This window comes from Trichogramma pretiosum, unplaced genomic scaffold (assembly GCF_000599845.2).
Source record: "Trichogramma pretiosum strain Unisexual culture from Peru unplaced genomic scaffold, Tpre_2.0 scaffold6, whole genome shotgun sequence".
Classification (NCBI taxonomy): Eukaryota; Metazoa; Arthropoda; class Insecta; order Hymenoptera; family Trichogrammatidae; genus Trichogramma; species Trichogramma pretiosum.
This window is the reverse complement of record NW_019641678.1, coordinates 1,036,749-1,051,314: the sequence shown is the minus strand read 5'-3', so window position 1 is coordinate 1,051,314 and position 14,566 is coordinate 1,036,749. Positions and strand designations below refer to the sequence as shown.

The window sequence follows — 14,566 nt, the reverse complement described above, 5'->3', positions numbered from 1 at the left end:
ATGACAAACGTGAAATAAGTCACGAAACCGCGACGCACAGCGGGATAAAAAATGTAAAAACTAGATCGAAAGATACAAGGATATTTTGCGGTAAGTTGTTAAAGTTCTCATTTATCGGGTTTCCACTCGAGCAGTCTCGTAAAGTCATCCTCCGTGAATTGAATCGCTTTGGCGGCTTCCAAATAGGCCTGCAAAAAAATATTATCAAGATTATGAAAAATCGCGTTAGATGAAACATAATGAAGATCGAAGTAACCTTCTGTTTCCGGAGATTATCGACGAGCTGCGTTTGTTTCTTGAAAGCCTGAACGATTTCAGCGCGTTGCTTTTCCGAGTTCTTGAACGCGAGTCTTTTGTCTTCTTGGATCTTTCTCACCTGAGCTCGCAACTCCTGCAATAGTCGAACGAAAAGTCGCAAACACTCGCGCATTGATCGATGAAAAAGAGAGAAAAAAACCCGATTCTGGCTTGTCCATACCTTTTCCTCGCTCTGACTGGCCTTCAATGCGTTTTTCAGCTTGTCGATTTCCTCGAGGCTCCTGTTGAGGCGCACCTCGCTGCTCGAGGCCAGCTGAGCGAGCGACTTGGACTCTTTCTTGAGCGCCTCGATGTCCTTGCGCAGCGCCGACATCTCGGCCGACTGGGCCTGAAGCTTGGCCTGAAGTTCGGCATTGTGGCCCTCCGCCCGGACGATGGTCTCCTTGTGCTGGCTTATCTGCGCGTAGAGCTTCTCTTTTTTCTCGTCGTTGCGCTTGATCTCGGCTTCGAGCTCCTTGATCACGTCGTTCTGCGAGTTACGATCGAGATTAATGAAAAAGAATTCGTGTCCCGATTCGATGCTGCATATGTTTGAAACGGCACCTTTTTCCTGGCGTCGAGTTGAGCCGCTTGCACGTCCGTCTGGAGTTTCGTCACCTGCGCCTTGAGAAATCGTATGATGGTAGCACTGGTCGAGCGACTTTTCCCTCCCGTCCCATCGGCGTCGTCGTCGACGTTGTCGTTGCCGTCGTCGTTTTCCTCGTTATTATCGCCACTGCGTTGGCAAAAAACAGAAAAAGAAATGAAGCAGTCAAAACACGTACACTGCAACTGTGATTACACGCGCCAATTACGCTATCCTGTAATCGTATGCAATAGACACGTGTCGACTCACGAGTTGCTATCGGAGCGCTGCTTGGCCCTCAAAAGGCCCCGACGCGCCTGGTGTATGTCGGCCGAGCGTCTGCCGTGCCTGATGACGTCCTCCTGCCTGTTGATGATGCCGTCGACCTCCTGCACCAGACTCTTGACTTTGTCCTCGAGCTCGCGATTGAGCTCGAGAAAATCGCGCTGTTTACCGGCGAGCATGACTGTTGTGAGTTTGTGTGTCGACGGGGAGTTCGGGGGGCGGCAGCAGTTGCCAAGCGTCGGGCACGTTTCGCGAAAGGGTCGCTATCGTAACGAGCCACTTCCGGCCTAAATGATACACAGAAATCTCGCATGCATGCGAAATTGCGCGCCAACGGGGGCTAATCGCTCGGCTATATAAGAGCCGTCCCCGAAGCTCCGATTCCTGCTCACATCGCTCATACTTTGAATTTTTTCGTCAAAATGACGCGGCTACGTATCCTTTTGGCATTCTCCTCGACCATGGTGATCCTCTGCTCGAGCAGCTTCGGGCAGGCCGCCGTGACATGTGGCAATTCGTCGAGCGCCGGCAGCAAGATCGTCGGTGGTCTGAGCGCCCTGGACGGCCAGTTCCCGTATCAGGTGTCGCTGCGCCTGAAGAACCGTCACTTCTGTGGCGGCTCGATCCTGGCGCCTCGCTGGATCCTGACGGCGGCCCACTGCCTGAGCGGCTTCAACGACACGGCCATCACCGCGGTGACGGGCAGCCGACTGCTCAGCAAGGGCGGCAACAGGTACAAGTCCGTCAAGGCGATACCGCACGAGCTCTACAACTCGCTGCTGATACGCAACGACATCGGCCTGCTGAAGCTCGAGCGCGACATCGAGTTCGGGCCCGACGTGCAGCCGGTCAAGCTGCCGACTCAGGACTTTGACAAGGCCGATTATCCGGCCATACTGTCCGGTTGGGGTACCACCTCTGTAAGTATGAGAAAAAAAAGAAGGAAAAAGTCTTTCGAGGCACTCCAAGAGTATTAACTTGTCGCGGGGGTAAAAATTGCAGTACCCGGGCGACGTGCCGAACGAGCTGCAGTGCATCCAGCTGAGGGTCATCGACCAGCTCGAGTGTCAGGCCGTGAGCATACGCGTGACTCACCGCAACATCTGCACCCTGAACAAGAAGGGCCAGGGAGCTTGTCACGTAAGTCGCGAGGCAATTATTCTTGCGCTCGACGTTCTCGGAGCGAATTAAAAGAGCCGAGTCTCGAGTCGTTATTCTTCTCATTTGGGAACGTAAGTATTTGTGTGCTTGAATTTCGTTGCAGGGCGACTCGGGAGGACCGCTCGTTTCCGACGACGTGCAGATCGGCGTCGTGTCGTGGGGCACGCCCTGCGCCAAGGGCCGTCCCGACGTGTTTACCCGCGTCTACAGCTACCTCGACTGGATTCAAGAATACGTCGGTGATCTGAGCAACACCGAATCGAGTACCGGCAACAACAGTACTGTCAGTAACAGTATAAGTAGAGCTGGCTAAGCTTCGCAACGATTCTCGATGTCGATTACAGTTTTATTTTTCTCTCATCGATCAACTTTTACGATATCTCTATCACGAATAATCATCATATTACAATTAAGCTCTAACGTCACAACAATTATTTTATGCCGTAAACGCAATGTAATTTGTAAATCGTTTTTTATTGCTTATCATGCGTACTAAAAATGTAAGTCACGCTTTCGATGCGTCATTACAATAAAATATCCAGCGTTTGATGCACTAATAGCCTGAGCTGATTATTAAGCAGACCCACTTGGACGTGTCGTATCGTGCAAAGCTCGATCGGGGCCGCCGGCGAATTCCATGAAAGCCGACGCGGCAGCTCGACGGCGTCGCGCGATAACGATATATTATAATAATGGGGCTTCCGGCTGTCGAAAAAGCTTCGCGGTCGTTCTTTGTACATGATATATATAAATCGGTAATCTATTCACGTACGCGTTCAAAAAGTGTGGCAAACCGTCGTCGTCGTCGTCGTCGTCGTCGCAGCGAACGATACGAAGCTTTCGTCGTTTGATTCGAGCTTCGAATAAGCGGCGGCGACGGCGCCTGCGCCCTCCAGCACCTGAAAACAGTTCCAGCACGATACAAGCCACTGAGTGTGTTAAGGTTTCGAGCGAGCCAGAGAGAGAGAGAGAGAGAGAGAGAGAGAACTATATAATACACATCAGGTGAACTACTCGCGAGAGCAGCAGCAGCAGCAACCACACTCGCGAACGTGACTCCGTGCGTATATGTGTGTGTCGCGCGCGAGCAGTGTCAGTCAAGCTCGAGAGCCGCAGTGCATATCGCGCAGTTAATGCCGAGCCACACGTATTACACACATTATATTGGTGCAGTGTGCAGCAGCAGCAGCGCGACTTGGCCCGAGGAGCGCAGCCGAGAGACGTTGTACACTCTGCGGCGCCGCCACCACCACCAGCAGCTCGCCTCCCGCGCGACCGTCGCATTATCATTGTATACTTCTTTATGAGTGGCACCATTGTAAAATATAATCTCTCTCTCTCTGCCTGTGATTGTGAGGTGCGAGAAGGTATGCAGGATTCCTCGGGTCGCATCCTGTCTCGGCTCCGCGCGATATACCCGTAAGAAGCTTTAGATGGCAAATTGTCCTGCGTCGTCGTTGTGGTGCAATCCTTTCCTCGCGGCAGCGAATTCGTACGAATTTTCGTCGTTGGCTGCCTTTTCTCTGGACGACAGTGAGTATATTTTATACAAATATAGTTTATACGCGTCATTATAATGGACAGCTACTGCGACGCGTAACTGTATTACTCTTTCGACGTTGCGAGGTCATGTACTCTGCGCGTAACGTACGTTATCCTTCGTGCTTCGTGCGCTATATAGGATGCTATACGATAACGTACGGTTACTTGGATGTCATCTTATACAGCTGGTCTGACTTTTCCGAAAGGCGACGACTTTGTGACTTAATATCGCGTCGCGCGGATATGAATTACACGTAGACATACGCAAAGGGGGATTCGTTACACGGTACACCTTGTGCCTAGTTTCGCTCGATGATTCCTCTACGTGACTACGCATACACGCACATCAATGAGAAAACGGGAAAACGGGATTTTTCCCGCGAGCCCGCGATTCGTGCCCCATATAGTTTTCCATAGGCAAGTCGAGCTTGCAAGCTCGGCTCGAGTTCAGTAAACCTCGAACCACATACACACAAGCCCACAGCTGCTATACAGGACACATCGCGTTATACAGCATAATCTTATATATATCGGGCAAATGATCTTTTATATACACACGCATAGAGAGAGAGGGTGTATTACTGTTATATATAGCAGCTTGCGCGCGCACGTGCAGCGTATAGAATTGCGAGATATATAAAGTTTTAGCGATCGCAAGCTCGTGCGCGCGCGCATATATAAACGTCAACAAGTCCAATGTGCGGCGGTCTTATATTAAAGTCGAATATTCGTCACCATAAAAGTATACTTGTGCGCTCGAGATCGGTGCATCAAAGCTCGCGCACGTGCGCGAATACATAAATAAATACGGAAAGAGAAAAACTCTCGCGAGCCTATACATCGTGCGTTACGAAAGAGAGTAGAGCTTGAATACGAGATCACTGCTGTGCACCGACTTTTGCGAAAAGAAAACATCTCTTTGTAGTTAATATGACATTATCGATATGGAAGTGCGAGTAGAAAGCGGCGTGTCGGTTTATGTATACGAAGGCTCGCGCGATCGCGATGCCGCGATGTTATGCATAATCTCGAATGGCATGAATATTTTGTAAATTATCATCGGATACGTGCGCCGGCGGCAGCCTATGTAAGAAAACTGCGCGCGCGAAAGCTCGAGTTTATACCGAGCAGAGAGACTGCAGGTAATACCTATGCCGGATGCACACAGGCGCGCGAAGCGAATTCGAGACCCGAGTCGAATAGCTGACTCGCGAACTGTATATAGCTGACCTGGCGCAGAAAGTATATACACCTTTTTATGCTATACATATAAGAGCGAGTTATGCAAGTGTCCAGCCGAGCAAGCCCAGCTAGCGCTTCAAGAGAGTAATCCTATCTTAGTCTGGCCTAGCGCGTACGTGTACACGCATATATACGTATATATCTGGACGGGCGTATTATATAGATTCGTTAGGTAACCATAAGTCGCGTCGAGCTATATAGCTCGGTCGTCGTCGTCGTCGTCGCGATTCGGTTTCAAAAGGCACACAACCGTCTGGGAAGGCCCTACCACCCCCTTCGTTCTTGTATACGTTATGCGAGTCGAACATATATGCATATATGCACGTAGCGAACGCGTATATTACTTACGCAGGTATACCGTGCGACGCATTTTTACAAACTCGATCCGATGTCGCAAGCTGCCGCGATCGTGCTTTTATAATTGCCGCGATACGATCGTGGAACCGATTCGTTGTAAATGTACGATATACCCGAGCGCGGCTTATCGCGCGGCGGCCACCTAATATGGAAGGCCTAGACGATAACGCGAGTATGCACTTCTTTGCGGCTAATCTCGAGAAACGCAATCGTGCGGAACGATAATACGTACCAGCTCTCGTGTACGAGCCGTAATGCATTGCCGCGACGACGATGACGACGCGCTGCATCGGGACCACTGCTGCTCCAGAGACGAGTGCGCTCGCTATTATATGTAGCTGAACAAGAGTTCGTGGTGGCTTTTTCACTTCGAATCGACTCGCTTATCGCGAGAGAAGCTATGTATGGCGTAAAAATAATGCGGATATAATATGAGCGTGACGTACCTACGAGAGCACCGCGGAGATAAGCAAAATAGTTGCGGCTAATTACCTCGCTGACCAAATTCTATATGTTCGATGTATTACGTAACGAGTCCATTTAGTCAATAAGATACACATATTTGCGAGTCTTTGGCCGCAAAAAAATTCTCACTTTAATGCGTATATCGGGCTTTATTTGGCGAATTTATTATAATACACAAGGTACGAAATCGGCTCGCGTATACATGTACAATAAAATGCCGCGAGAGCGTCGTGTCGGCTATTTTTGCCCCAGCTATGACCAACGTGTCGCGCATATACACGATATTTATATATAATTTAATTCGTCGAGCCGACTACACACACACATGACTTGGATTTGGCTTACATTATAACGTATAGTTATAATATCGTACGCGTTATGCGTCGTTATTGAATTAGCAAGCATACATAGGCGCCTCCCGATGCGACACTAGACTGCAAATTTATTGCGATTATCGCGCGCATTGTATCGCGCATACATAAATGCACAATATCTATGTACTGTGCAGGCGCGTAAAGTATATATTTGGCTGCGAGTCGCTCGAGGCGCGCAGCAGCTTTAATTAATCCGTGAATTTATCGCGTCGACTCGCGCGCTATTATACTTATGCGCGCGAGCTAAGGATTTCGTCTACGCGCAATGTCTATTATTCAGCACGTTAATTCGTATACTTATATTATTCCATTTGCTAAATTCTTTCGTAAAAACAAAAGCGAACGTCGAGTCGCTCGCGCGCTCTCGCGTATAATATAATAACGCAACGGCGTATAAAGTCGTTCTTGGGATAGAAGCGTTCTCGAGAGACGGATGGTGCCTCGAGTTTAATATACAATCACAATAGCGATCCTCGCTTTTATAATAGTTGCTCGAATTGCGTGGGAGGTGCGCGAGGCGAGAGAGTCTTATACTTACTGTATTATACACGTACCATGTACCTATATATACTAGCTGATACAGCTCTCGTGTACGCCGCTGCAAATTCGCTCACGGCCCTGTGTTATAGTTGCAGCTCTCGCAGAGATGTATATAAAACCTCGCCGCGGAGCCCTATATTGCATCTACGGAGTACAGAGCAAGCTCCGTAATACACTTACTACGGTGCATATAATTCAATGCCTCGATGTACGTACACGCGGCGCGCAATATATATTGCATCTATATAGAAAATTGCATGTACATTATCGTGTGCTGCAGAGTATAAGAAAGAGAGAGAGAGAGAGAGAGAGAGAGAGAGAGAGTCGGAAAGTGCAGCTGAGAGAGCACACGGCCGCCGATCTCCGACGAGAGAGAGAATATAAGCAACAGCACACAACACGAGTAAAACGGCAGCGCTGCGCTATGATGAGAGAGGCAACGCTCGGAGCAGCAGTTGTGGGCCCGTGGCCAAACGGAGCGCACGCACTTCGCAGATCGCATCATCATCCATCGCAGCGCACGTTCGAGCGCGAGTGTAGACAGCTCTTACTTCTTTAGTTTCGTAGAATAGACATATAGACACAATTGCTCTCTCTCTTTCTTACTCTTGGTCTTTCTCGAGAGACTCTCTTTCTCGCTCAAGAGTTGAGACTGCTGCTGCTACTGCTCGCTCGCCTTCGACCGACTGCTTAGCCTGCGTGTATAATAATAACATATATACACACTATCTGTCTGTGCGTGTAAGTTCTTGCTACTACTATCTCGTCTGCGTGTGCGAGCAACATCAGCAACACGAGCAGCAGCCATAATGGTCAATCGTGTATAAAAGTTTCTTCGTTCGAGAGCCGAGAGAGCTCTGTACACAACGGAGTGAAATTTGTTATACATTATATCGCCAACGCACGCATCGAGATTGTCTACAACAACAACGCATGACTCTTGCTCTCTCTCTCTTTCTCTCGATATGCACATCGCAACGCAATAATAGTTTGACCTGTGTGCCTGCAGCTGTTCTTTTCTCTCTCTCTATCTCTTTCCCTTTCGAGTGCTGCAACAAGCGAGTGCGTAGTGAAAACACGCGCGCGCGCGTCCTCGTGAAGTGCGTTCCAAGTATATAGCAGAAAAAAATTCGTTTACCGAAACAAAGTATATGACAAGCGCGTCGACAACGACACGCGATACATCATTCATACATATAGATTGGGAGTGTGTTTTGTGTACTGTGCTGTGCATGTGTTCATAATATCTCGTTAACTGCTCGACGAGTCGTCAACGACGACGACGACGACGACCGACGACGCACACGAGGCTGTGCAGCAGAGCTTCTTTGTTGTCGACGTTGTTTTGCTAATATAATACTGCTGCTGCTATCTGATATATAACGCTGCCAATTACGCACCGCTGCACGTCTGACACTCAGCTGCTCCGAACTACTGCGGCCTGCTCGCGCACGCGTGTGTGCGTATAGCAACAAAGCATCATTGCGTTGATTATAACAGTTTGCGGACATGGAGGCTCTTCGATTAGCCATTCAGTGAGTCCCTTATTACTATACTCGTCCCTTTAGCCGCCGACGTCAATTGACGATCGAGCTACTAACTACTTTCCCGTCGGCCTTATACTCGACTCCCTCGTAGCCATTTCTCTTTTCTTACGCTCGTTTCTTTCAAAGACATTATAAAAGAATTATATCCGTGCTATTAATAAGCATCCGTGCACTTACGCAGAAAGAGATAGGATATATTTGGTCACGAAACATCAACGCGCCTCATCTCCCGCAATGACGTACGTACGCGAATAGATAAAGCAAACACGCATGACGAATTACGAATGCGAGTAACGTCCCATCAGGTGTTATCTTTGCGATGCATGCAATATATATGCGCGAGCCAGCACACAATGCAATTTGCAAACGCGTGCATATATATCATATATATGTACGCGCTGTACAATGCAACGCGATCCTCTCGACCATGGATCGTCGCGACTGTCGAGCACTACAACGACAACGACCACCACCACCGCCACCCCTCCGTTTTATGTCTTTCTCCCTCTCTCGCAAGAAGTGTATATTCGCGATCCTCATCTCTTCCTTATACGTACCTACTTACCTTTTTTTTTGTCTTCCTCTTTATAATGCATTATTATTATCCGTAGCTGTCTCTGTCTCTCTTTCTTCCCTGCCTCTGCGTGCCTACTTTATTACCTCGGCGTTTTAGATTATACGCCGCGCGCGACCGAGCTAGACGTTATTTGTATGCCCGTCTCTCTTTTCCTTTACCTTCCTCCACTCGGCATTGTCGCATACGCATTGCTCTTGCTTATTTATGCGACTTCTCTCCCGACAGCTCAAGAGATTGTCCTGCACGCGCACGACATATATCGCAGACGTCGCACACTATACAACTACTGACGCAGAGAGACAAGCGAGACTTGCAGAAACATGACGTCGTCCGGTATTCTGTGTCCGTGGCTACATATTTACGAAATTTCTTAGAACTATCCTCCTTACTTAGAAGTCATTCGACTCCTCGACCAAGGGATTTCGCACGCTCTTAACATCCTTTGTCTTTTTGATTGTTCTTGCAGAACGAGATTAGGCGAGAGAATGGTCAGCATGAGCTCCATGCTTGTGGAGACTGTCAGCATCAATTACGAGGACTTCAACGAAAGCTTCCTGACATGTGGGACCTGTCTCTGTGTATACGATGGTAGCGAACACACTCCAAAGCTATTGCCATGCTCCCACACGGTATGCCTACACTGTCTCACCAGAATCGCAGCTTCGCAGACTAGAGAGGCAGGAGCTTTTCGATGTCCAATTTGTAGGGAATTGATCACCATTCCCAGAGGAGGAGTCCCAGCACTGCCACCAAGTTTTCTAGTTAATCAGTTGTTGGATTTGATGTCTAGGCAGCGTAGAGAGGTTTGTTTGCAGAAATTCAAATATATGCTCATTACCTTAAAGCATAAAACATTCATTCATTATTTTTTACAGGTCATTCCAAAATGCTCCATCCATGTGAATCAGGAATTATTATTCTGTGAAACTTGCGACACAGTCTTCTGTTCAGTCTGCACAGGTGGCAATCATGCAGGAACATCTCCTGGCTGTAATGAACATACAATAATACCATTTAGTATAGCTATTAAACGTATGTCAGAAATATTATTGTACAAAGCAAACGAATGTATATCAAAGGTATGTTTCATTGATCATAAGTGTTACTGATCTCAAAACTACTTGTAATATTTTCATTTTTAGTTGACTCAAGCTCAAGAATCTGTAACTTCAGAACTCCAAAGGTTAGATTCAACAAAACAAAAATGTTTGACAGCCATCGATGCTCAATTTAATGAAATCATTGCAAAAGTTGAAAAGAGAAAATCTGAGCTATGTGCTGCTGTACATGCAGCTGCAAAAGATAAAAAAAGAATTCTTGAAGAACAACACACACTCATTGAAACAGAAAAAAATAAAGTTCAACAAGAATGTGAGGGCTTACAATATCAGGTAATAAAAATATTCACAATTGAAATAATATAATTAAAGCAGTCATACATGTATAATATTCTTCATGAGTCAATTAAAATTTTAAAGGTTGAAGTACGAAATATTACTCAACGGATTGGTAGCTTGACAGATCAATTAGATGCAGCGGTAGCTCTTAATGAACCACGAGAAAATGCCTTTATCACTTCAGAGTTTGATCACAATAAAGCTCTAACAAACTTGGAACAAGCACTAAGTAATTTTGGAAGAGTAAGATCCAGTACAACTTTACCAGGTATGCTTTATATAATAAGATGTGAATAACATTTGGTACAAGTATTTATAAAACATAATTTTATTTTTTTTTCAAGGGTTGTGTCGAGCGAAATTAAAAGACACCGCTGTTGTCAAGTTAAAAACATCTGTTATAGTCGAAACTGTAGATTATCACGGCTATCCTCGAAGTGTTGGAGGCGACCCAATAAAAGCAGAACTTCATCTCATTGAAAATAATCAATCCCAAAACAAAAATCTTCCTATTGAAACTTGGGTGAAAGATTTAGAAAACGGAACTTACGAAGTATCGTTCAGGCCCATGAAACCGGGCAGTTATGCTTTGAAAGTATCCGTTTTTGAAAGATCAATCAAGGATTATCCACTAACTTTTGAAGTTAGTGAACACAATGAACCATTGAAAGTATATGGGCAAAAAGGTTCTGGCAAAGAAGAATTTAATCAAGCTGTTGCTGTAGCTGTTGATGATGAGGGAACAATTTATGTCGTAGATACTGGTAATTCGCGAATAAAAGTAAGTGATTATTACCTACACAATATTTACTGAGCAATTATAAACTTACATCTAATTTTCAATCATCCATAGGTTTTAGATAGTAATCTTGAATTTCAAAAACATATTACGAATGAGGGATTAGAGGGACGAAGTTGTACGGGAATTGCAATATCTGAACAAGGCTTGGTAATAATAAATTGGAGAACCAAAACTGTAACTGAAATGAATAAAGATGGTGATACAATCAGGTCTTTTTCACACAATACTCTTCAAGTACGTTACTATTTTAATAAATTATTGATTCTATTATTATAAATTCATAATTTAAATGAATGTTTATTTTAGGAGCCAATTGATATAGCTGTCGATCGTAATTACGGTCACATATTAGTTGCTGATAACGGACAGTGTGGTGTAGTTGTGTTTGACTGTGATGGAAAGATGTTATTCCAAGTCGGTAAACCAACTATGTTCAAATTAATAACATCGGTCGCAGTTGGTCCAGCTGGTGAAATTTTGGTTGCTGGAGAATCGCTTCACGTATTTTCCGCTAAAGGAGATTTTACAGAGGAAATAAGCACTGGATCAAAAGGTTTGTTATCCATTACATTTTGAATAAATATTTAAAAATTGGAAGAAAATAAAATGAATAATTTTAATTGTTGTATCAGGAAAAGGAAAATATGCCGGAGTCACTATTGACAATGAGGGTAGAATTTTAGCAACAAGAACAGAAAAAGGCCGAAGTTTTATACAACTACTGAAATTTGGCGGTGAAATTTTATCAGAAATCGATTCTCACAACTCGAAATTGCGGCGACCCTCGGGAATTGCGGTGTTGCCAGAGGAACATCTCGTCGCAGTTGACTTGGGTAACGATTGCGTAAAAAAGTACAGATATTGGTAAATTCATCTTTTGATTAAAAAGTCCATGAATTTATCGATCTAGTTTTTACTGGATAAAAGATTAGTTTCTTAGGGCTCCGATCTGCCAGTATCGTAGTGGCCATTCGAATATTTATTGGTATACTAGCAGCTACCTATTGATTGCGGCAAAACAATGTGACATAAAACACTGCCATTACTATATGAAAAATTTGTGTAGAACACGATCGAAAAATTAGGCTCCATAATCAAACAAACTTAGGCAATTTTTTCTAGTTGATAGATTGCAGTTGCATATAGATTGTAAAATAATTAAAAATCAAAAGCAACCATGTAAAAAGTTATTTGTTACAGCTTAACTTGAAAAGTATTGTAAATAGAATGTGTTCAGTATTATTGCGTCGCAATAAGCTAAATTTTGACTACAAACTCTATGAGGCGCATTGAATGCAAAACAATCTGTACGAATGATACTAGTCTTGATGAAACTGATTGCGTATTTTTAAGTTGATTTTGAAAAATACGTTAGATTGTAAAAAAAGCCATATATTTTCCGGAGATTTTAATCAAATTTGTATTTAGATTCGTTTAGATCTTCGGTTCATTAGCTTATTCTCTTGTTTTCATCGTCGATAGGTTATTATTTCTTTTTGATTTAACAAGACTTACCCGCAGAAACCGAAGTTTCATTTTAAACTCTAGAAGAATTACGGCAAAGCATTACTTACGCTCGAACGTGAGATCATTTTTTATTTTTTTTATTAAATTTTATTATATTTTTTCGTTCGGAAACGAAAAAGGGGCCGGAAATGCTGCAGCAAGAATAGAAGAAAAAGAAAATTTTTCGGTTCAAAAGTACTCTTCCGAATGTTGTTGCATTTATTAGCGGCTAAGTCAAGCTTTATTTTTCTCCCTTACATTCCTAAGAAATTTTCTTAACGAATGTTCACTCGATTGCATATACGAATAGAATTACGATTTTAGAGAGCACGAACGTGAGGCGAATTTTTCTTATACTTATTCAAATACTTATTACGAAATAATATCACGTTGTATACAACTTTTATCGATTAGTTGCAATGCAATTACGATGTTACGAAGATATTTTTATAAACTCGTCTCACGATATACCATGACAGCCATCGTTGTGTCTTTTGGCGACATGTTTTCTTTTTTACAATTTATACGATTCGCGCGCAAATCGCACATATAATACGATGGGCTTTAAACAATCGATATACGAGTTTTTGTTTCTTCTGTTTTCATTTTTTTTTTTTTTTTTTGGTATGCGTGTATGTCCGTCGGAGATTAAAAGTGCAGTAAATATGTGCGAGTGCCGGGCGCGTAACCCACGATTAATTATAACGTCTAGTCAGCCTATAATTTTATCATAAACTTATTCATTAAACGTTGATTGTACTTGGTCTTAAATTATAAGCGTGCGGTACGGTATTATAACATAACGCATACCCAATTGAATGGACGAAGGAAAAAAAATGAAAAGAAAATGAAAAGAAAAAAAAAACGTCATCAAGCCGTGCTGTAAGATAATAATGTTGTACTATTGCTTTTACTCAGCTTGTAAATACTTTGTACATGTTATATACTGTATAATGCGTGTTAACGAAAAAGAAAAAAAAAGACGAAAAGCAAACAACAAATTTGTATGTCTCGCTTTTTAAAACTCTGCGAAAATAAATAAAGTTCCTTTATATAACAAAAAAAAAACAAATAAAATAAATTTTTCTCTGCCTGAACGAGCCGAGCTTTCTTATACATAGATTGGATATGAATAAGGCGCTGCGAAAAGCCTACCCTTCTCATTTCTCTCTCACGAAATTGCATGCACATAAAGTCTCGAGTTGCTGCCTGCTATAGTATGCAAGCATAAGGGAGCGAGGGAGTAATACACACGTACATAGGTATGTATATATCGGAGTGGCGTTTTGTGCAGGCGTCAGAGGCTGAACGGGAGATAGGAGGAAAGCTGCTGCTGCTGCTACTGCTACTTCTATGTGAGCTGTGCACGAGCGCGAGAGGTCGAGGGTAAGTATACGCGCGCAAACAGCAGAGAGAGAGAGAGAGAGAGAGAGAGGCAGGAAGGTCGCCTTGAGGTCGGGCAGGGGTGAAACTCGCCCGATTGATACAAGTTCCGTGTGCCGTATATGCATACAGCTATACTACTACTACTACTCGGGCCGTGGCGTACGTGTGTGCGGGACGAGCTTGCGAGCGTGTGAGTGCGATACTACTACGAGAACTCGTGGCACGTGGATGGTCTGAGTCTGCGCGATTCGCGCACCAAGAATTGCAGGCATTGGCAAGTTGCTATATACCGAAGCAACGTTGTTGCCGCTGCCGCCTCGCATAGCTGCTATATGTCACTACGCGCTGTGTGTGAAAATTTTTCGCCAATGGTCGGGCTACGAGGGAGCGAGACAGAGGCATGCAGACACTGAACTGCACACGGAAAGCTCCTCTCTCTCTCTCTCTCGCTCGTATAGTAGTCGCACGCGACTCGCGACTTGCGAGCGTAGTAGCAGCTCGT

The 14,566-nt window shown here is 44.5% G+C and overlaps 3 protein-coding genes across 7 annotated transcripts; 2 read left to right on the top strand and 1 right to left on the bottom strand.

Annotated features, from left to right (window-relative positions):
• Positions 1-12: 12 nt before the first annotated feature.
• On the bottom strand, positions 13-1,386 carry LOC106658232 (testis-expressed protein 9). Its single transcript, XM_014380089.2, has 5 exons — positions 1,154-1,386; positions 862-1,033; positions 479-787; positions 257-391; positions 13-188 (listed from the first exon to the last, which is right to left on the bottom strand). Exons 1-5 carry the CDS (start codon positions 1,345-1,347, stop codon positions 108-110), a joined length of 891 nt encoding a protein of 296 aa, XP_014235575.1. The 5' UTR covers positions 1,348-1,386; the 3' UTR covers positions 13-107.
• On the top strand, positions 1,380-2,642 carry LOC106658233 (chymotrypsin-2-like). The gene is made up of 3 exons (XM_014380090.2): positions 1,380-2,088; positions 2,171-2,308; positions 2,433-2,642. The coding sequence occupies exons 1-3, from the start codon at positions 1,591-1,593 to the stop codon at positions 2,640-2,642; spliced, it is 846 nt and encodes a 281-aa protein (XP_014235576.1). The 5' UTR covers positions 1,380-1,590.
• A 786-nt stretch (positions 2,643-3,428) lies between these two features.
• LOC106658285 (tripartite motif-containing protein 2-like) lies at positions 3,429-13,679 on the top strand. Of its 5 annotated transcripts, none has more exons than XM_014380177.2 (9): positions 3,429-3,862; positions 9,440-9,776; positions 9,849-10,052; positions 10,116-10,364; positions 10,452-10,638; positions 10,715-11,151; positions 11,224-11,406; positions 11,479-11,725; positions 11,805-13,679. In XM_014380177.2, the coding sequence occupies exons 2-9, from the start codon at positions 9,459-9,461 to the stop codon at positions 12,038-12,040; spliced, it is 2,061 nt and encodes a 686-aa protein (XP_014235663.1). In that variant the 5' UTR covers positions 3,429-3,862; positions 9,440-9,458; the 3' UTR covers positions 12,041-13,679. The 5 variants fall into 5 exon arrangements, with proteins under 5 accessions (XP_014235663.1, XP_023316586.1, XP_014235664.1 ...); XM_023460818.1 differs by lacking the exon at positions 3,429-3,862 and adding an exon at positions 6,826-7,584; XM_014380178.2 differs by lacking the exon at positions 3,429-3,862 and adding an exon at positions 6,826-7,590.
• Positions 13,680-14,566: the final 887 nt, after the last annotated feature.

Excerpts from the sequence above, each read along its gene's own strand:
- LOC106658285 (XM_014380176.2), top strand. The coding sequence starts at position 8,359 with ATGGAGGCTCTTCGATTAGCCATTCA. Across the intron at positions 11,152-11,223 it reads CTGGTAATTCGCGAATAAAA|GTTTTAGATAGTAATCTTGA; the intron begins GTAAGTGATTAT and ends AATCATCCATAG. Across the intron at positions 11,407-11,478 it reads TTTCACACAATACTCTTCAA|GAGCCAATTGATATAGCTGT; the intron begins GTACGTTACTAT and ends TGTTTATTTTAG.
- LOC106658233 (XM_014380090.2), top strand. The coding sequence starts at position 1,591 with ATGACGCGGCTACGTATCCTTTTGGCATTCTCCTCGACCATGGTGATC. Across the intron at positions 2,089-2,170 it reads CCGGTTGGGGTACCACCTCT|TACCCGGGCGACGTGCCGAA; the intron begins GTAAGTATGAGA and ends TAAAAATTGCAG. Across the intron at positions 2,309-2,432 it reads AGGGCCAGGGAGCTTGTCAC|GGCGACTCGGGAGGACCGCT; the intron begins GTAAGTCGCGAG and ends ATTTCGTTGCAG.
- LOC106658232 (XM_014380089.2), bottom strand. The coding sequence starts at position 1,347 with ATGCTCGCCGGTAAACAGCGCGATTTTCTCGAGCTCAATCGCGAGCTC. Across the intron at positions 392-478 it reads CCAGTCAGAGCGAGGAAAAG|GAGTTGCGAGCTCAGGTGAG; the intron begins GTATGGACAAGC and ends CGACTATTGCAG. Across the intron at positions 189-256 it reads ATAATCTCCGGAAACAGAAG|GCCTATTTGGAAGCCGCCAA; the intron begins GTTACTTCGATC and ends ATTTTTTTGCAG.